Genomic DNA, 21,769 nt, shown 5'->3' with positions numbered 1-21,769 from the left:
CAGCAGAGCACTGACTGAGACACCACCCTCTTGCCTTCCCACCTTCCCACCTGCTGACTGACTTTCTGTGTTGTGGTTTTCATTTCCCTAGAATTTTATAAAAATGGAGTTTGAGCGATGACTTTGGTGATGCATATCTAACTCGAGGCACAGGCAGCAGTGTCACAAGTTGAAAACTGGCCTGGACCACACAGTGAGGACTGTCCAATAACCAAGGGCATGGACTCAGCAGTTAAGAACCCTTACTGCTCTTGCAGAGGATCCAGGTTTGGTTCCCAGAACCCACATGGGACACCTGGCAACCACCTGAAACTCCTGCCCTTTTTTGGCCTTCACAGATACCTGCACACTTGTGGTAGGCACACACATACACACACACACACACACACATCCCTAGCATGTGAGGGTCTAGGCTTCATCCATGTGACTTTCTATCTGTATTTGTCCCTCTCTGTGACTGGGTGGAACTGCACTGTGAATGTCCCACCAAGTGACAGATGAACGGATTCATAGGGGGTTTAGGCTGTTGTATGGAAGACTGATGTGAATACTTGACCACAAGCCTCACTGGTGCCTGTGGGTGATTGTAGGGACAGGCATGCTGCAGGGGGATATAGGCTGGTGTGCTCAGGATTGGTCCTTGAATAATACACGTGCTCCTAGGACTGTATCTGCTCCATATACAGTTGCTCAGGGTTTCTTCAACTCCCCACAGCCTTGCTGGCCCTAAGCTTATTTCTGAACATGATTAGAGCAAATGAATACATTCAGATATCTCTGCAAAGACAGAAAAATTAAATGTGATTGCCTGGATCCTTAGATGTCAGGTTCAGTGAAGTTTCCCACAAAGACTTACTCGTTCTGTAATCTTCAGGGCTCATCTCCCTCTTTGGGTCATATTACTGAGGTTTTTACTTATTTGCTTAAGTGTCTCTGAAGTAGCTGGGGATGAGACAGTAATGTTGGAGATTCTAACCCTGGTGTTGGGTGTTCCCCTCTTTGGACGGCTGTAAGAAGGTGCAAAGAGGTGATCATCTCAGGCTGTAGTTCCATTTTCCAAGTCCTCAATTTCCTCGCTGTTTTCCTTAACCCTTTAAGTAGTAGTTGGAATTTCTGGGTTAGCTTGTTGAGTTCTTATGAGTCTGCGACTTCCAGCCACTTTGTACTCGGCTTTCAGTCTCATAATTAGAGGTGGTGTCCACATGGTGATTTCGCATCAGCTAATGTTTGTCTTGGAACTCAGATCCAGAACTGAGCCCACGCTTCACAGGGTGGAAAAGTACTGGGGAAACTGGTCACGCTTGCAAGGGCCTGGTGACTGTGTCAAAAGTGGCTTCTTTGTGGTGTCAGTGTGTGTGTGTGTAGGTTCTTTGTACTTCTTTCTTGCTAAGACAGGGTTTCTGGAGGCTCAAGGACACAGGTTCAGAGGTATTAGCCCATTGTTGCCAGGAGGGCGGAGCAAAAAAGTTATGCCACCGTGGTCAGGAAGCCTGAAGCACAGGCTCTAAGAGATCATTTCATTTACTTATAGTTAGGATAATGAATAACAGGTTTTATTATTAGTTCTTCCTTTTTCTTCTTGGTTTATTTTATTATTTTATGTATGAATATTTTTGCCTATAAATATATATATGTCTGTGCACCATGTGCATGTCTGGTGTCCGTGGAGTTCAGAAGAGGGAGTCAGATCCCCTGGGACTGGAGTTCCAGACAGTTGTAAGACATTATGTGAGTGCTGGGAACCGAACCTGGGTCCTTTGGAAGAGCAGTAAGTGCCCTAATCTCTGAGCCAACGCTAGCCCATCAATATTACATTTAATACACTTGTGTCATTGTCTTTTGTTGACATTTGCATATCCATCATCTTCCTGTCCCCACCCTTTTGTCCTCTCCCTTCCTTCCCACAAATAGTTCTCTTCCGTTTTCATGTGTGTGTGCGTGTGAGTGCATGTGCCACATGCATGCACACGCTCACATACACACACACACTCAGGCACATACACACGCACTCACACATGCACACTCACACGCTCACACACACACTCACACACTCATGCACGCATGCATGCACACACGCACACACACACTCACATTCAACTTTTTTGAAATAATCTTTTTGGAGTCTGGATCCAGCTTCCTCTGGGCTGACGGTTGGGCTGTAGAGGGAGGAACATGCTCTCTGTCTAGGGGATGTGGGTGTGTCACATCCTGAAAGACTGCTGAGGCCCTCTGTAAGCTGGCCTATTGTCTTTTGAGTTTCAGGTGCCTGGCTGGCTCTGTACTCACTTCTCTGTGACTCTAGACCTTGGTGCTTGGCGAGGTCACCTACTCTTTGGAAAGAATGCTTTTCCATGCTGTTGAAAGCTGCAGAAGGCAGTGGTCTATATTCCCTGGAAAAACGCCAAACACAAAGGGAGGTGTGGGTGTCGCCTGTTCCTGGGGCCCCCAGCTGGCTCTCCTTTGTCTGTTAGTGTAGGACCAGCATTACCAGCTAGCAGGGTGAGTCTGTCCCCGCCCCCTTTCTTTTGAGACAGGGCCTTCTATGTAGCCCTGACTGGCTTGGAACTTGCTGTATAGTCCAGGCTGGCCTCTGCCTCCTGAATGCTGGAATAACAGTCATATGCCACCATGCCTGGCAGCTGTGTGTTTTTGCTAAGTCTTGGGAGTGCCTTTCTGGGTCAAGGGTGCTTTTGGAGGGTCCTCCCAGAGCATTGCTCTCACGGCCAGCCTATGTCCATGTGGCTTCCCATATCCATTTGGCTGTTTATAACTTCTTGAGATAAAACTTGCAAACCATAAAGTTTACCCCTTAGGCTATACATGCGGTCCCTGGATGTTTAGTGAACCCAAATATTGCCCAACCTGTGTTCCTGGGCACTTTCATCAGCCACAGAATTGCACCCATGCTCCACACAGGTGCTCCATTCCCCCACCCAGGCCCTGGCAGCCGTCGGTCTACCGTCTGCCTTCTTCTACTGTGTTCTTTGTGGGTTTGGTGATAGAACCCAGGGCCTCATGGATGCAGGATGAGTGTTTAGTACTGAGTCCACAGCCCTTTGCTTCTCGGAGAAAGATTCACAGTGTAGCCGTCAGCCTCAGTTACAGCCTTTCTGCCTCAACTTTCTGAGTGCACAGGCTGGACCATCACTCTCTCTGATTCTGATACCTTTGGTGTGTAGGCCCCTCAGACCTTTTTAAAAAGTTAATTTGTTTATTTATTCTTGTTCGTGTGTATGTGTGGTGTATGCATGTGTGTGTACATGTCTGTGCAGGTGTATGTGCCTGTACTTGTGTGTGGAGCCCCAAGTCCCCGTGAGGCGTTTCCCTTCGTTATTCTCCATTGGCTTCTTGTGGTTTTGTTGGACAGGGTCTACCTGTCCACTGGAACGTTCTGATTGGCTAGACTGGCGTGTTCTGCAAATGCCTTGAGGACCTCCTGTCTGCACCTCCCAGCTCTGGAATTACAACACTATTGAGCCTGGCTTTTATGTGGATGCTGAGAATACAAGCTCAGGTCCTCTGAGTCATCTCTCCATCTCCCCACCAATCCTCTTTACGGTCAAATGATGCTCCATTTATGGACTTAGGAGTGATGGACATGAGGGTTGTTTCCATCTTTTGGTCTATGAGTGGTGCCGCCGTGAATGCTCCCAGACGTCTGGTTTTGTCACATAGGTGACTTCTGGTTAACTTAGTAGGAAGAAGCATCAGCTCTGACTTCTTTTTTGGAATTATTCATTCATGGGCTGTCATTCTCTGTCATGCTCAGTCACCGTTACTGTGGAGGCCTAGTAGGTGCCTTACCGCTTGGGGTGGGTAGTGTGCCTGATATAGCTGGGGCCAGGCATGGGAGAAGCGGGGGTTGCTTAGGGAGGAAGCAATGCCTACCTGGAGGGAGGGGGCAAGTCCAAAGGGCACAACACTGGGTGCCAGGGCTGCTCCCCTACTTGCTTTTGGCTGCAGCTTCTGGAGGGAGCAGAGACGGAAGAACATGTTCCTACTGCAGCGAGCCTTGTCTCTCCAAGTCCGCAAAAACGGAGTCACTGAGGCCTGCCTCAGGGAGAAGGTCAAGCAGTAAGTTAGGACCTGGGAGGAGCTGGGAGGAACTGGGGTTCCCCAAGTAGGAGAAATATGTTGAGACCTGCCTTGGTACCTGGGTGGTCAGAGCTGTAGTGTCCAACGCTGGGTCCTAGGATGCTTTGGTGTGCTTGGGGTACTTTCTCCTACTTGAAGATAAGAAATGGACTGGAACAGCCAGGCTCTGGAGCCTTGGGGGGTGTCCGCTGCTTGCAGGCGTGATGCCTGCTCCCAGGTCTTTCTGAAGCAATACTCTGTCTCTTTGTCCAGGAGAGGGAGTAGGGGTGGGGAATGCCTCTCCTGGCCAGGAGATCTTTGACTGACCCAGGGAACCCCATCTTGCCTAGTGTACAAGGCATGGGGCAAAGATGGGAGAGATGTGCTTGTTCCTGTCTTGTAGTGTGACTTACTCAGATCTGGCACGATCATGGTGCTTTGCCTGGATAGGCTACAGTCAGGTCTGGCACATCACAGGCCTGTCCATGGTGCTCTCTGCAAATGAAGGCATTTTTCCTCAGGATAAAGTGCCCCTGGGCAATCAAAGACCCAGGTTCTGCATCCCAAGGAGGGCCCTGCAGGCTGTGTGGGTGGGGGAAGGCCCTGAGGGCTCCGCAGAGTTGGTCTCTGACTTAGAACTCTGAAGGCTGTGGTCCCTGGCTTCCTTCTGGGGAGAAGTTTAGTGTAGTTGGGGGAAACTTGTTTAGAACCATCTGTCCCCAGCTTCTAGGTGTGCACTAGCCCTAGGCTGTCAGATCAGGGAGGGAGGGTCAGGGAGTCCAGGGGACAGGGCTGCACACCCTCTCCTTGGGGCCTAGCTCTTGTGGTGATCAGGGGAACAAACAGGGTTACTGCTCTCTTTCAGGGAGGCTGGTTTATAGAGGTACCTGTAATAATTTGCCTTGTTGCAATATCAGATAGTCACCTAATTAGGAAGTGCCCCAGGACTGGGCCTGTCAGGAATGGAAGCTGAAGCAGGTCCTTTGATAGGGGCTGTCTGCTAGAGCAGTACTGGCTGCTGCTTTTTGTCTGCTGGGCTCTCTGGCCTCAATCCCTGTGACAACAGACGCAAGGCCTGGGCCAGGTCAAGATGCTCTTTCTGGAAAGACACAGAGTAGCCTACAGTTGGCTGTGTCTGTTGCATGGGCCTGTTGGCCGTGTAGCTTAGTTTCCATTTCAGTTCTGCCTGCAGGTTTATGGGGAGCAGTGCTGCTGAGGGTGCTTTGGGAGTCTTGTGAGGTCTGGTCCCTCTTCAGGGACCAGCCACTGCACTTGTCCCTGGCCACTGTGGCTTTTGACTTTGCTAACCAGTTGTGGGAAGTGGGCGTGGTGAGAAGAACTGGCCATGGTGGGAGGCACTGGGGACTCTCAGGGTAGCTGGTATAGCTCTAGAGCTGTCCTGTCTGAGGAGTGGTAGGAGCAGACTGTGAGGCCCATACAGTTCCCATGATCATGTGAGGGCTGGGACTAGACATCTGTCCCCTCCCAGCAGCCCCTTAGGCCCTGCTGCTAGAGTCAGATCTGAGTTTCAGTGGGATACAGGCTTAGATCAGGCAGGCTCCTTTCCCATCAGCCTTTTGGCAAGTCTAGATAGCTGGCAATAGCTCCCAGCTGCGGGCTCTTCTTGTTTGAGCAGGGCTGGGGAGGGTAGAGTCTCCAGACAAGGCATCCTGAGTACTTACTCAGTGGGGACACCTCGGCTTTCTGCTCCCCTGGTGTAGTTGCCAGAAAGGGCTGCAGAGTTGCTTCTTCTGTAATGATCGGTAAAACAGTTTCCATGACAACTGGCTTTGGTTGCTACAGCCTCTTCCTGTTTAGATTAAGCAGTTCAGGAAGTCAGCACCATAGTCCCCTAAACCTGGTCTGGTCAGTGGTTTGTTGAGATGGGGCTGGTCCAGGCAGGCCTTGACAGCTTCTAAGGATGAGTGGCTCTTGCTTCCTTCTCTTCTTATCCCCCCAACTTTTTTTGTTATTATTTTTTTTTCCGAGACTTTTTTTTTTTCTTTTTCTGTGTAACTTTCCTGGAACTCACTTTGTAGACCAAACTGGCCTCAAAACTCATAGAGATCTACCTGCCTCTGTCTCCCAAATGCTAGGTGGGATTAAAGGTATGCACCATCATTTTTCTTCTTCTCTGAGCTTGTTTGGAGGTTGTAGCAGGGGAGTGTAGCTACTCATATACCCTTGACTGAAGATAGGCCCTCCTATATACAGGGAAGGCCATCCTCTTCCATCGGGAGCACTGAGTGCACAGCTCTGGGGCAGATGCACATGAAGCAGTGAGGGAGGAAGAGGACACCTACTTAGCCAGCCAGATCAGTAAAATCAGCCATGGTGAAGGGGTGACAGATGTCACAGCCAAATTACTTTCTTATCCTGTTTTTGTTTTTGAGACAGGGTCTCACTTTATAGCTTTGACTGGCTTGGACTCGCTATGTAGATTAGGCTGATCTTGAACTCACAGAGATCTGCCTGCTTCTACCTCCTGAATGCTGGGACTAAAGGTGTCTTCCATGAGGGCTTCCTTGACCCCTTCTGAGTCCCATTCTGGGGAGTCCTAGTTTCATGGTTTCCTAGCCCAGCAGGTACTGTTCATCACAGCTCTATCCAATGCCAGATTGAATATGTGGGGGACACTTGGATGTAGCTCTTGTGCCAGGCAGCTTGGGTGGCCTCGTGTAGCTAGGGAGGCCATCAGGAATACCCTGGTCCTGTGTCTACTCACTGTTAGGAATTTTTCCTAATGCCAGCTCTCTGCCAATGCAAAATCCCAGTCAAGCCAAATCAAAACAAGCCAAATTAAGAAATATCCAGGTTTAATAGGATTCTTGTGCTCTCAGGTGGGTGGCCCCGAGGGGGAACCAAGAGGCCACTAATGTGACCACTAGGAGGAAGGAAAAGGGACCATATGATCCTCTTTTGGGAGTTCACTTAAATACTCTGTGGGAGTGGTCCTGACCCCCCATCCCTGACCTGGCATCCTGGGATTTGGAATCCAGACCAATACAACTCTCAAACCTGGGGGCTGGGGGCTATGTTCCCAACTTAACACTCACTCTAGACATTAGGTGGCACCCAAAGCTGAGATAGGAAGGGAGAGGATGGGAAGTCAGCACAAGACACCCAAAGACCAAGTTCTCAGCACAAAGGAGATTGACTTGCCCCAGAGGGACAGAGGTCAGGGAATAAGAGACAAAGACAGGAGACAGAGAGTGAGGGAGAAGGGAAAATAAACAAGGGATAAGGGGAAGAGATATTTGCCCCAAGGGACAAAGAACTGCCTCTGGATAGAGAGGAGACAGACGTGACCCACAGGAAAATGGCGGTTTATAAAGGGAAAAGGGAGACCTTGTGTTAGGATGAGTTGGTTAGTTTTGATTGGGCATGTTAATTAGGGTTGTCACAAGGGGGCTTTTGATTATTGGACTTCAATCCTTTGATAGCTGGACCTTGGTAGCCGTCCTCAGGTGGAGTAAGTGGCCAAATAAATAGCCAGCTTTAGGACTGTAATCCAATGGTTTTTTTAGCAAGGCAGAGGGAATGGGGGAGAAGGGCAAAATGCAAAACCTGTAGGCACCATATTTGAAATCTTAGTGCCTGCATTTGCCATGCTCTGGCCTGCTAGAGCCTTTCAGGAAGTCTAATCCCGGTGACTTGGCTCTGGAAGGGGTCAGAATGTTCCGCATTTGGAGCCTCTGGGGTTGTGGCTGGTCTCTAGTCCCAGCCTCACCCTGTTCCCTGTTAGGAAGTTTTCCTAACATGAGCTCTCTACCCATGCAAAAATCCCAATCAAGCCAAATCACAACAAGCCAAATTAAGAAATATCCAGGTTTAATGGTATTTCACGCTCTTGGGTGGCCCCAAGTGGGAACTGGGAGGCCGCAAATGTGACCATGGGGTGGGGGGTGGTGGTGGAGGGAGCAAGGAGAGCACATATTTCTCCTTTGGGATCTCACTTAAATACCTTGTGGGAGTGATCCTGACCTGGCATGCTGGGATTTGGAGTCCCAGACCAATACAACTCTCAGGCCTGGGGGTTGGAATGAATGCGAGGGGCTTTGGGCTAGGCTCCCAACTTAATACTCCCTCTCTTTCCCACCTGCCTGTGTCAGACTGTCTTCTTGAGTTGTGGGTGCTGGTCCGTGGGGCCACACATGGAGTCTTTGGTCATTTCCCTGCCCCAAGCATGTATGAGGCTGGGAGTCTGGGAGAGGTTGTTGGCTCTTTCCCCTTCTGCTGTGGAGCCTAAAACACCCTTAGAACCTTTTCTTGGTGTGAACATTTCTCCTACCCCTGCCCACTTCTGGGGTTTGTAGTATTGTTTCTGACTGTGGCCACGTGGGAACACACACCCTCTATTTGTTCTCTGGGCACCTGCTGAGACCCAGGGAACTTCTGACCTGTCTGTGCTGGAGCTCGTATGACTCAGCCCTGCCCACACCCCTGCAGGCTCAAGGGTCCTTCCTGTCTTTGTCTTTGGGTGCTTGGTGGGACCATGTCTTAGTCCTTGAGGTTTTCTCTGTTGAGTGGAGGGAGCCGGCACACCCCTCCCCTAGTTGTCATGGTTTCCACACACAGTGCTTTAATTTTAGCACTGACATTTCCAAGGCGGATTTAGAGATACTGGCCGCAGTCTCAGTGGACTGTGGGAGGAGGAGACAGAGGTCATTCCCCTCCCAAGCTGCTGCCAAAATGGGGGTGTGGGGCCTCTGAATGGCTCACTAGTGCCACACACTGTTGCCTCAGTGGAAGAAGGAAAGGAGTCTGAGGGGGATAGGATGGATGTGGGGTGTGGCCCTGCTATGGGGGTGACTTAGAGCAGCAGAAATGAAGATGTCAGATCCAGGACTCAGAGTCTTTCCTGCCTCATGCTTTCTGCTGCCTTCCAGGGATCTCCGGCATTTCCTGGCTGTAGCCGAGGCACACTTGTCTCTTACTCTGTCTGCAGTGGCTTTTCTCTGTGTTTCAGAATTTCCCTGTTCCTGTAAGGGCATTAGAGCCCGTTTTGGATGTGAACCCTAAAGTACTCATGCGTTGAAAGCCTGATTCCTGATGCAAGAGGTGGGGCTTTGGGGAAGTGGCTGGGTCCCTGAGGACTCTGCCTTCGTCAGTGAGTTAGTTCATTGGTGGATTTGGAACTAGAATAAAAGTGTGTGTGCATGCGTGTGTGTGTGCGTGAGTGTGTGTTGTGGGGCATCTGGAGCAGCAGGTCACTGGTTTGTAACTTTGAAGCGTCTCCCCTACCCCGTCTTTTCTCCACTTTCCACACCACAGCGCTTGACATATAGGAAGGGAAGATCTGGGTTCTGATTTCCTTCAGTCCACGGTGGTGGGGAAAGCAAAGGAGTGGCGGGGCAGGCAATGGTTCATATCATGGTGGCCTAAGAAGCAGAGAGTGAGACAGGAACCAGGCCTATCCCTGCTTCTGTCAAGGCTCTGCACCCCACTCTCAGAATCTCCCCAGCTAGGGCTCCCAGCTGGGGACCAAGTGTCTAAAGCATGGGCCTGTGGAGGGGACATTTCACCCCTAAAACAGGTGAGCCTCTGCTGTCCCTCCATCCCCATGCTGTTCTGCTGCGGGCTCTAGGGCCAAAAGCCATCTGCCCTGCGTTTAGATTGTTCCAGGTCTTTGTCACAAAGTCTGGCTACAAGCAGTGTGGGTTAATTAACACCTGCAAAGGTCTAACTCCAAATGCAGCCACTTTCCTAGTTGTTGGGTGAGGCTTGGTCCTAGAAATACACTAGGTTCAGCCCAGGTATGGGTTCCATGCAGGGCTCTGGGCTGGGCTCTACCTTGGAAAGATCCCAAGGTACCGTCAGAACAGGTGTGGCCAGAATGCCTGCTCTGGGGCTGTGGCTAAGAATGGCTCCTTGGCTGGAGAGATGGCTCAGCGGTTAAGAGCACTGACTGCTCTTTCAGAGGACCTGGGTTCCTCTGAAACCTGGGTTCCAGCACCCAAATCGCAGCTCACACCTGTCTGTAACTCCAGTTCCAGAGGATCTGACAACCTCACACTGACACACACAGGCAAAACACCAATATACATAAAGTAAAAATAAATAATTTATATTAAAAAAAATGAATGGCTACCCCTTCCCCGGGGGTGGTAGTATGTGCCTTTAATCCCAGCACTCTGGAGGTAGAGGGAGGTATATCTCTTGAGTTCAAGGCCAGCCTGGTCTACAGAGTGAAGAGCTACACAGAGAAACCCTATCTTGAAAAACAAACAAAACCCAAAAACTACTGAAAAGAATGGCTCCCCGACTTTGGTCCTTCTCCCTTATTCTGATGCCTGCGTTTGCTTTAGAACAGCATTCCCTGCCTCACATCTGCCCCTGGACTGCAGGGCTCACATCTGCCCCCTGGACTGCATGGGCTGCATGGGCATCTGCAGTCCCGGGAGCAGATGTGGGCTGCACCCTGAGAATACACCTACAGGGTGCTGCAGAAATGACTGGCCTGGCCGCGAGTGCGGAGGAGATGGCCGAGTAGACTATCAGGCTGATGGGATGTAAAATTGAAACCCAGTCCCAGTCCAGTTGACATCGCCCTTCTCCAGGGGCAGCTGGAGCATTTAGCTGGTCACTCTCCAGTGTGCTTCCAGCTCAGACTGTCCCCACTGTTATTCTCTATTCTTTCTGAGACAAGGTCTTGCTATGTTGCTCATGCTAGCCTTAAGGTAATGTTAATCCTCCTGCTTCAGCTTCCTGAGTGCTGGGATTACAGGTATGAGCCACTATATCTGGCTTTGTACCCATCGTTATTTTTTTAAAATTATTGTTGAGGGGCTGGAGAAATGACATAGCAGTTGAGAGCATTTGCTGCTCTTCCAGAGGACCTGAGTTCAATTCTGAGCACCTACATTGCATGACTCACAGCCGTCTACAGCATCACTCTAGGGGATCTGACACCCACTTCTGGCCTTCAGAGGTCTCTGCACACATGTAGCATACACTCATAAGACACATAAGCACAAATAAGTCCATACATTATTGTGTGCATTTACACATCCACGCATAAATAGCTTTAGATCAGCTCTATGTGTGCAGTTATTTGTAGGGGGACTTGTAATAGGTTTGGCTCCCTCCTCTAACAACCACCATCTGCCACTACCTCCTCTAGCCAGGGTGGGGATCGTCACCCCCTTCCCAGGTCTCCCCTTGGCTGTAGTGTTGATTTGTGGTGCAGGTCTGGCAGGCACCTTTAGCTGGTATGAGTCCCTTCATGTCCAGAAGACATTGCTTTGTCCCAGTCCTCCTCATGTCTCTACCCCGTCTCTTCCACGATGCTCCTTGAACCTTTGGGAGAGGGCTGGGATACAGCTGCCCCAGTTTTGGCTGAGCACCCTAGATACTAATTTTTTGTACTTTATTTGGGAGCTTCTGCGAAAACCACAAATTCTTACAATACTTAAGTGAAGGTTCTAGAAGCTGCCTTCATAGTCTAGACTCCTTGTGTATTGTTAAACCTCACGTTACCGTTACAGCACGCAGCCACTCTGCAGCTTCGCACCTGGTGTCAGGCAGGTTTGGTCGCTGTGTACCGTTTCACTCGGTGAAGGAGTGGCCTTGAAGGTGGGTGGCATCAAGAGTATTTGCCATTTGCTTCTGGCTCTTTCTTGAAGCTTCCAGCCCTACTGGCTAAGTACGTAGTGGAGAGAGAAGCACTGCTTAGCATGTGCTGGGTCCAGCTGTGCACAGTCCCCTGGCTGGGCAGCAGGGCCCTGGCATGTTCCCAGGCTCTTGGCTTCCTTGAGCCATCGTCGAGGCATCCCTGCTGTGACATGTCCATTTTACAGGTGAAGAGGTGAAAGAATGATTAATCCAGTTAAGTAATCGATTGGCAGCTTGTCCTGGAGTCCTGCCTGTTCAGAACTGGGGCCAGACCTGATCTCTTAGAGTCCTGACTTGCTCAGACTGCCAGCTGCTGCTGCTAGAAGGCTTGGCAGCACAAGGCCTGAGCCTGCTGGTCTGGGACCCCACTCAGCAGGTCCCATTACATGCTATTAGTGATGTGGATGTTTGGGGTGTTGCTAGTGCTGCCAGGGCGGCTTGTGATAGCACCGAACTGGCTTGTTGAGAGCCCTGAGGTTTTGTGCAGCCTCTGAGTGGCTGTTTGCTGACAGGAAGTGCAACATCTCTTTTCTGGAAGAATGAGCTAGTGTTTCTATTCTCTCTGACCCTGAGAGCTCCCAGCCTTGGGTCCTTGGTACCACGTTGCATCCCTTGAGGGCAGGCAACCAGTGGACCTGTGAGTATTTAGTCCAGAGGTCTTGAAGCTGTGGCCTGTGCCTAATTTTTAGAACAGCTCCAACTACCCTGCCCTCTGTGCCTCCTGATACGTTCTGCTCTGGGGTTTGCTCCTGGGTTGGCACCCAGCCTGTCTTTGTGCTTGTTCATCTCACCTGTAATCAGAGACCTGGCCATGGTGACCCTTTCATGTGCTCTCTGAGGGACTTGCGCAGCTCAGCCACCTCCTTCCCAGTTGTCTTGGGAAAGCTGTTTCTGTCAGCCCTTTCAGACCAGGATAGGAAGCAGTCTCCTATGGCACCTGTGACCTCAGGAAAGGAAGGTCCTCTGCTTGCCTTCTGTCCCCTATAAAGAGGACTGTGAAGCCCCCTCCATGCCTGTCAGATTAGCCTTGGTGGACACGCTGTATTGAGGGAGAGCCAAGATGTGTGGGAAGTTCTTGCAGCCAGAGCGTACACTCGCTTCTCTCTCCAGGGGTTACTGTTACAGTAGGGTTCTCTTGAAGAGGCTTATCCCATTTCTCTTACCTGCTGTAGGATCATGCGGCCAGATGATGCCAACGTGGCTGGCAATGTTCATGGAGGGACCATCCTGAAGATGATTGAGGAGGCAGGGGCCATCATCAGCACCCGGCACTGTAACAGCCAGAATGGGGTAAGTGCCCAGACCCCTGTTCATATGTGCTAGAATTACCCATGAAATTCTGAACTCCACAACGCCATAGCAGTGTGGGGGTCTGGGCAGCAGTTCTCGGAGAGGCCAGGTCTGCGGCATACTGCCCTGTCTACTAGGTCCGGGTGTCTGGAGGTTCTGGCACAGTCAACCCTACTTGGGTCCCAGGGAATAAGGTTTGGCCTTGGCCTCAGTGTGGAGGTTGGGACATCAGCAGGGACAAAGCTGCTGGGAGGCTGAAGGGTCCTATGAGAGCTGTGGCTCGCACGTGGTCTTGTCTTGAGCCTTGCTAGCTCCTTGGTTGTGGTCAGAAATATTGTATGCCTGTGTGGATCTACTGTTTAAGAGCTGAAGTGTGGGTGACAGGCTGCCTGAGTCCCATTTGTGTCCCTGACTGAACTCTGGTGTTGTGGGCAAATGCTTTGGCTTTCTGGGCTTCACCTATGGTCTGAGTATTGTTGGCTCTGCATATTGTGGGCCAGTGTTTGACCTGCTCAGGAGCTGTGCATTGGGAGGTGGCCCTGCAGCTATTGTGGGGTCTGTAGGACAGTCTCTCTGGGTTTAGAACCTTAGGGTCTCTGTAAGTTGTCATGAGATGACAGCCGGAAGAACCTGACGTTTTTCTGAAGGCTGACCAGGGAGAGAGCATCTCCCTTGACAGCAGCTGCCTGTTGTGGTAGGTACAGAGGTGGGCCTGCAGGGGGTCCGCAGTGCATCACCTCTGTGAGCTGTGGGTCTCAGCTAGTGCCCTGCTGGGCAGAGAGGAGGAAGACCCCACCTCACTTAAAAACCCCTCTTTGGGCTGATGTGAACACGGGGTTTATTCAGGACAGGGAACCCCAGAGAGGCCTTGTGTATTTTGACCTGGCAAAGTTGGCACAAGGGACTTACTGGCCTGGCCGTGCAGCCTGCCATAGCAAAGCCCAGATGCCCTGTGCTGCTCCTTGTTTATTGTTCTCACATTGTCCTTTCACACTTGGCATTGAACAAATCTATTGATGCTGTTTAAGCAGGAGTGTCCTGGCTGTGTATGAGCCTGTGGAACCTTTTGATAATTCTTCAGTCGTTCACTCTTTGCTCACCAGATCTGCTCTGAGGCAGTTTTTAAGATTTTTAAATAAGAAAAGTATGTGTATCTGTGTACATGAGTGCAGGTGCTGTGGAGGCCAGAAGAGTGTCAGGTGCCCTGGAGCTGGAGTCATAGGCAGTTGGGAGCTGCCCAGTATGAGTGCTGCGAACAGAATTCTGGTCTTCTATAAGATCAGAGCATGCACCTAACCATCTACTCTCCAGCCCCAATATCCTGGGTCTTGTGCATGCTTAGGCAAGTGAGTGATACTCCTAGTTCTGATCAGTCATTACTGTTGTAATTTCCCCCCGGGACAGGGTTTCTCTGTGTAACCTTGGCTGTTCTGGATTTCACTCCTGAAGTGCATGCTGCGGGTGCTGTGGCTGGGAAGGGCAGCTCTACTGTGAGCTCATTGTCCTACTTGAAGATAGTCTTGAGTGCCTACCATTCTACCACCTACCATCCCGGCTAGCCAGCAGCCACCCACGCGGAGGCAGCTGAAGGTTTAGGTAATGGTTAACAGATTTTCAAGACCGCACCAGACTTTTGAACCAGGGTTTTGCTGTGTACGTAAGTGTTCCTGGAGTGAGGCTGGTTTTTAGTTTTATCATGACATTGCATCCTTGGCAGGCCACTGCAGTGCGAGCAGTTTCTCACAGAATGCCTCTGGGTTGCTTGCTTATATTTTCTTTATTATGGTATCCTGATGAGTCTTTCTGGTAGACTCCAGAAACCCAGGATGGCCTGTGAGCAGCAGAAGCTGATCTCTCATCCGTGAATTGTCTGGGGAGGGCCTGCTCCCTAGGTCACTGTTATTGCCGTCTCATGGTTGGGTTCACGTGGGACCTCTGTTTGTCTAAAGAGCACTTACCTCATTTAAAAGCTGTACCCTCTGGCCCTTTGGCTGCTGCTCCAAAACCCCACTTCTAGTTCTGTCCCATTGGTGGGTGAAGTTTACACGATGAATTTAGACCAGAGCACAGCATTCAGTCTGGTCAGGAGCCACCTGCATCACAGCTGGAAGGAGGAGCTTGTGTGTGTAGAACGAGCCGAACTGTGACAGCCATTTGGGGTGGCTGTATGGGCCTTGGCTGGGTGGTGGACTGGGACTATCTTGTGAAGCTGGCTTCCTCTGTTGGAAGGTGCTGCCCTTAGAGCTTGGTGCATCAGGATGCCCTCTGGTGGCTATAGGAAGGAGGTGACAGTCTCAGAGAAGCTTCAAGAGAAAAAGGCAGTGTGCATGCACCTCAGGAAAGCTTAACAAGAGAATGGACTTGGGAAGAGGAAGTCCTGAGCTTGGGGATATAGGAAGAGGAGGACTTGGAGGACAAGTGGGCAATGATGGCAATAAAAATTGTAGCACTCAGACTACATGTGCTGGTGGCACATGTCTTTATGACCGGCATGCAGGTGGGTCCCTGTGAGTTCAAGGCCAGCCTGGTCTACATAGAGAGTTCCAGGGTAGCCAAGGCCCTGTTTCAAAAAAAAAAAATTAAAAATGTGGAGTAGCAATCACCATCAAGTAAGATGTGCTTTAGCTCATGTGACCCTTATCTTACCTGGAGATGTGGTGACATTGTCGCTGCTGCTGTCTCTGAGGGGCTGAGCCTGCCCTAGAGAGGTGGGGGCCACTTAAGGAGGCAGGTGGCAATTATGGTCCATGGAACTCGAGTCTCTGCTTCCTTGGGATCCAAATCTGGGAGCTCTATTTGAATATTGTTGTCTTATGCCTTATCCACCAGTCATAGGTGACTCCTAGTCTGAGCATCCTGATTGGCAGTGCCACCTCATGCCCTAGAATTGTTGGGACAGCCTTTTGGCAGAGTGCCCTTCTGGTCATTGCCCACCTCCTGTGGTGTCTGTACCCAGAATAGTAGCCCGAATCTCTTTAGATGTGACTGGAGTACACCACACAGTAGGGCAGCAGGCGCTAGTCCTGGAGTCCGAGCCCAGTCCACACCCAGACCCTCCTGTGCTCCCCTCCTCAGGAGCTTACTTCCTGTGGCTCTTTCTCCTTGTCTGCCCTGCCTCTGGGCTTGTGCTCTCCCCTGGTCTGAGCTGCTCTTCCTTAGATGCCTGCAGGGTTTCTTCCTCTCTGTGGACAGGGCTACTGGGGACAGAGAGGAAGTGGGGGTGCAGGCTGGACTCTTCTTTCTTTGGGTCAGAAGCAAATCAGAAGACTCCTGAGGTCTGTCTTGGGGACAGCACAGGGGGAGGTCTGTGTTTTCCTCCTGCCTCACTGAGGAGACTGTCCTTGCTGAGGTTAGCCCCTCGCCCCAGGGGCCCTTGGTCTGCCTTTGACTGCAGCTCTCTTGACTCCACTTGTGGCGCTGGGCCTGCCTCAGGACCACTGTCCTTGCTGCTCTGGTCTGTCCCTCCTGACCTCCTTTCTCCCAGCTTGTCGCCTGGGTTTCAGTCCAGTGTCCCCTCATCAGACCTTGTCTGTGTGTGTCATATCCCCACGACTTCTGAGCACCTAACTGTGTGTGCCGCCTCATTTCCTTCTTTATCATCTGGGCCCCAGGGCAGTGCTCTGACCTGTCCTACTGGAGGTGGCTTCCATGATTCAGGGGAGAAGTGACCTTAGTACTGTAGGTAAGCAGCAGAGCGGTTGAGCTTTGAGGCTCCTGCCTCTCAGACCTGGACATGTGCACGAGTTTGTGCTCATGTTTTGTCTGTGTTGGGGTCTCTGCTACTCTTCAGCAATGCTGCCTGGCCCTATTCACCGCTTGGTTTGCTAACAGTGCCTGGATGAACAGGGCCAGGCAGCATTGCTGAAGAGTAACACAGACCCCAACACAGACACCAAGGTAGTATTGTCATGCTCAGAGTCATGCCTGCGTTCTCTTGGCTCTGCCTAGCCTTTGCCTTTCCTTCTTCTGCCAGTGGGTGGTGCCACAGTCATGAGAATGAACTTGAGGAAACACTAACTCCTCCTTGATCTTTTCATTTTGCGTAAATAGGCAGTATAGCCGGTGGGAGGGACCTAAGCCCTGCGGATCCAAATCAGAAAGTCCACGGCGGCAAAACACACACCCCTCTAGAACTTTCCGTTTCCTGCCCAGGCTTAGTTGCTTGTCTCTGTGTTGTCTGTAAGATCAGAAGCTCACAGTCTCCAGCCTGTTTGTGTGAGAATTACCTGGGAAAGTGATGAGCAAGGTTCTTGGTCCCGGTTCCAAAGAGGTGGGTTCTAGGAGTGAGGCATGCTCCTGACTCCTTTCCTCATCTGCCAGGGACAAGTGAGTTCTCAGGCGGATAGGAGAGCTGTCTGTGTACTGGGAGGTGGGGGTGGGGGCTAGGGAGATTGGCTCAGCAGGTAAGGAGCATTTGCTGTGCAAACTTGAGGACCAGAGTTTAGATCCCCAGCTTCCACGTTAAAACTGGCCCTGGCCATATATGCCTCTAATTCCAGAGCTGGTAGGGGTGCTGAGTCGGAATGCTGAGGCTTTCTGGTTGCCAGTTTACTCAAAAAACAGTGGTGGCGCAGGCCTTTAATCCCAGAGACAGGCGGATCTCTGTGAGTTCAAGGCCAGCCTGTTCTACATAGCGAGTTCCAGGACAGGCTCCAAAGCTACAGAGAAACCCTGTCTTGGGAGAACAAAACAAAACAAAACAAAAAACCAACCAAGCAAACAGTGAGTTCTAGGTCCAGTGAGAATTTCTGTCTTGAAGCAGAAGTTGGAGAACTGTGTGCTGCTGCCGGGTTTGGATAGTGAACCCTGACTAGGGTGGCAGGGGAGTGAAGAAAGAATGGACACACAGACACATGGTCAGGAAGCCTAGGATCAGGTGGGGACATGTGCACTCTGATGGAAGGCACCTACCCACCCCCAGGTCATTAGGTGCAGCGCAGGAGAGGGCCTAGATAGTCTCTAGGAGGTCTCTGTGTGGGAGCGAACATCTGGGAGAGGAGAGAGCTAAGCTGCGAGTCCTTGCGGGCACTGATGACTCTCACATGTGGTCTCTGGAGGGAAGCTTTGCCATCCCTCCTGATCCTCGGCAGGCTTTGCCACTCTTGTAAGGCTGTACCCATGTCAACACAACATATTCTCTGCGGGCTTTAGTCCTTCAGGGGCTCCTCCGTTCCCTATAGTGGAGACTGATAGAGAACTCCTGATGCCTTCCTCTGGCCTCCCCATGTGTGCACATGTTCACACATGTGTAAGCACATGCATAAATCATATGCACACATGGGGGGATACAACAAAGGCTGGAACTGTTACCCGCCTGCTGTGCAGTCACAGGCAGCTGTCCTTCCATCTTGGCTCTTGTCAAGGGCTACTGTGAGGCTTGGCTGAGAACTGACACCAGGGCTGCTTATGTCCTCGTCAGTCTAGTGGCTGCCCAGGGGCTTGTTCAGTGGAAGGTCCCAAAGTGCCAAGTGCTCCTATGGAAAGTGATGACTCACAGTGACACTGCGAGGCACCAGACCATCTTGCCATTGTCTTAGCAGGGATGGAAAGTAGGCTGATTGAGTAAGGGCGCCCTGAGGTCCTGTGGCCATGTGGGTCACTGCTAGACTTCTGAAGAGGCCTTTGTGATTGTGTATCAGAACCCTGACTCCTGACATGCAGATGGCGTCGAATGGGCGAGGTTGTCCACTGTAGTATTGCTTACGCCACGGCTGAAGCTGGCACATGTCTAACAAAAGATGGGGTTCCTGTTCTGTCTGACCATGAGAGCAGCTGTGGGAGCCTAGGAACAGGTTGAGGAGGTTCTTCCGGTACTGCTATGGTTTCAGTGTGTCCTGAAAGGGGAGGGTTGTGGAAGGGCGAGCTCTTCAGGTGATGGGTCTTCAGCTTGCGTGAAGGGCTCAGCACCCCATTGATTTATTTACTTAGTCTTTTTGAGACCAGGTCTTGTTTTGTACCCTAAGTAGACCCCCAAATTCGCAGTATAGCCCAGGCTTCTCTTCCAGCTCTCCCCTTCCTGCCAAGTCCTCCTGTTTTACATAGTCCTAGAATTGCTGGTGTGTGTCAGCAGGCCCTGCTCAATGGCCTTATGTTAAGGGACAATCGTGTCCTCTTGGTCTTTCATTCATGAACCCGGAGGAAGGGCTTTAGCAGATTTGAGTACACCTGTATCTTTATCTTGGACTTAGAGACTGAGAAATGGAGAGATGAAGTGTTCTTATAGCCCACCTAGTTATTTTCTGTTTCAGCAGCTCTAACAGACTGAGGAAGAGCCTGTAGGACTGTCTGAACTAGACTAGTTAGTACTCAGCCTGTAGGACCGACTGAATTAGACTAGTACTCAGCCTGTAGAAGTGTCTGAACTAGATTAGTACTCCGCCTGTAGGACCGACTGAACTAGACTAGTACCCGGCCTGTAGGACCGACTGAACTAGACTAGTACTCAGCCTGTAGGACCGACTGAACTAGACTAGTTAGTACTCAGCCTGTAGGAGTGTCTGAACTAGACTAGTACTCAGCCTGTAGGACCGACTGAACTAGACTAGTTAGTACTCAGCCTGTAGGACCGACTGAACTAGACTAGTTAGTACTCAGCCTGTAGGACCGACTGAACTAGACTAGTTAGTACTCAGCCTGTAGGACCGACTGAACTAGACTAGTTAGTACTCAGCCTGTAGGACCGACTAAACTAGACTAGTTAGTACTCAGCCTGTAGGACCGACTGAACTAGACTAGTTAGTACTCAGCCTGTAGGACCGACTAAACTAGACTAGTTAGTACTCAGCCGGTAGGACCGACTGAACTAGACTAATTAGTACTCAGCCTGTAGGAGTGTCTGAACTAGACTAGTACTCGGCCTGTAGACTGTGAGAGATGTTTTTTGGGGGGTGAAGGGCAGTCAGTCTGCATGCTTGCATCTACCATCTGGGCTTCACAATGGAATTGAGGCTGTATGTATCCAAGGCTCCCAGGTGACTCGGGGACAAGATGGCTGGAGGCACACCTGGTGCCAGATGCTCTTATAATAATTTTTAATCATGAGACTGGGTTATCTGTTTAAAGGTTGGAGAGGTGAGTGTGTGTGTGTGTGTGTGTGTGTGTGTGTGAGAGAGAGAGAGAGAGAGAGAGAGAGAGAGAGAGAGAGAGAGAGAGAGTCAGTCTATTAGTGTTTAGTGCCCCAGGGATGCCACTTCCCTAGGTGACCTCTCCTATGACCCATGCACCCTGTGGGCCAGTCTTTCTGGGATCCACATTTTGCACTTGGATAACATAGTGACAACAGGCAGGTTCTTTTTCCCTGGTGAGTAAGGAGATCAGAATGTGAAGTATTTAGAAGGTGCACAGCCACCTAAGACTAAAGCAGAGGAAGAGACAAGGCAGCCGAGCCCTGTCCTGAGGATGGAGCCCAGAAAGACCCAGGTGGTAACTGCTTCTCTTAGGAAGGGAGTGATGTCGCCCCTCTTCACTTCTGTGTGCTTCTTGCTATTCTGTATGAAGCAGTGTGTGTTATTGTAGACAAATAAGGAGAAATGGCCCTGGTAAGGGTATGTCAGTCAGTGGCAACTCCGAGGTACTTGCTGCTGCTGCTCCACACTTAGGCTAGTGCCGTCAATCAGCCACATTATTTCACAGTGAGGAACAGAACAGTGGTTTTGAGGGAACGTTTCTGTGGTAGGGACTTGCTGGCCTGGGCTAATGTCCTTCTCTGGTCTTTACAGGAGCGCTGTGTGGCTGCCCTGGCCCGGGTGGAGCGCACTGACTTCCTGTCACCCATGTGCATCGGCGAGGTGGCTCATGTCAGTGCAGAGCTCACCTACACTTCCAAGCATTCTGTGGAAGTCCAGGTCCACGTGATGTCGGAGAACATCCTCACAGGTGAGTCCTGGGTGTTTCTCACCAGCCAGTGTGGCTCAGAGTCAGTGCTCTGCTTCGCTTTCTGTCGCTGTGGTCAAACCTGAGCCAAATCTCACTGGGGAAAAAAAGGCTTTGAGCTGAGAAGTCACAGCCATCACTTGGGGGAAGCCGAATCAGGAATTTAAGGTAAAAGCCTGGAGGGAGAAACTGAAGCAGAGATGGTGGAGGAGCAGAATGCTGTTTACCAGCTCCCTAACTCTGGCTTGCTCACCTACCTTTCTTACACAGCCCACTACAGCCCCTACATCATTTAGCAGTTAAGAAAATGGCTCCCAGACATGGTCACAGGCCAGTCTGATCTGGGTAGTTCTTTAGGTGACTCTCGGTTTGTGTCAGGTTGACAGCTGAAGCTGACTGACACACAGCTTGCTCCTACTTGGAGAGCTGGCTACATCTCTGTCACGGACCCTGTGGGCAGATTTTCTCGATCCATTTTTTTGCAGTTTGCAGATGGGAGCACTGGTGGGTTATGAAATCCACTTGAGCCCCTCCAGTGAGAACTGGATTCCCAGCCTCCTTCCCTCCTTCTTGAGACCAGCTAGTCCGTGGCCACCATCCCCTGCTCTTCTGGGTCATGGCTGTGCTGAGGTTGCTAGGAAAATCTGCCCCTGCCCATTAGAAACCAGGCTTTTATAGAAGCTGTTGGGTCAACCTTAGCCTTGGTTCATCTGAACCTTTTCTGTAGCTGTGGTAACCATGGAAACCCTTCTCCTTTTCCCCACTGGCACCACAGGGGAGCAGAGCTCCTTCTCACGAAGTAGTTATGTTTCTTTTATAAGCTGGCTGTGGACTGGGAAGACAGGCCCTTCATCCCCCTCTGCCTGCTTACCCACCACCCTGTGGTCCCATGAGCCTTAGAGGCCCGGCTGGTTTATTC

The 21,769-nt window shown here is 50.9% G+C and overlaps 1 protein-coding gene across 3 annotated transcripts in view; it reads left to right on the top strand.

Annotated features, from left to right (window-relative positions):
- The window catches only part of Acot7 (acyl-CoA thioesterase 7), an 88,037-nt gene that overhangs the window by 11,825 nt on the left and 54,443 nt on the right, over positions 1-21,769 (top strand). For all 3 annotated transcript variants that reach the window (XM_048416072.3, XM_048416066.3, XM_085690160.2), the window contains exons 2-3: positions 12,861-12,978; positions 20,697-20,853. In XM_048416072.3, the coding sequence (XP_048272029.1) occupies positions 12,861-12,978; positions 20,697-20,853 (275 nt within the window). The remainder of the gene's footprint in view (positions 1-12,860; positions 12,979-20,696; positions 20,854-21,769) is intronic.

The sequence above is a fragment of the Myodes glareolus genome, chromosome 6, assembly GCF_982192425.1.
Source record: "Myodes glareolus chromosome 6, mMyoGla1.1, whole genome shotgun sequence".
Lineage (NCBI taxonomy): Eukaryota > Metazoa > Chordata > Mammalia > Rodentia > Cricetidae > Myodes > Myodes glareolus.
The sequence above is the reverse complement of the archived record's forward strand: the minus strand, read 5'-3'. Positions and strand labels throughout refer to the sequence as shown.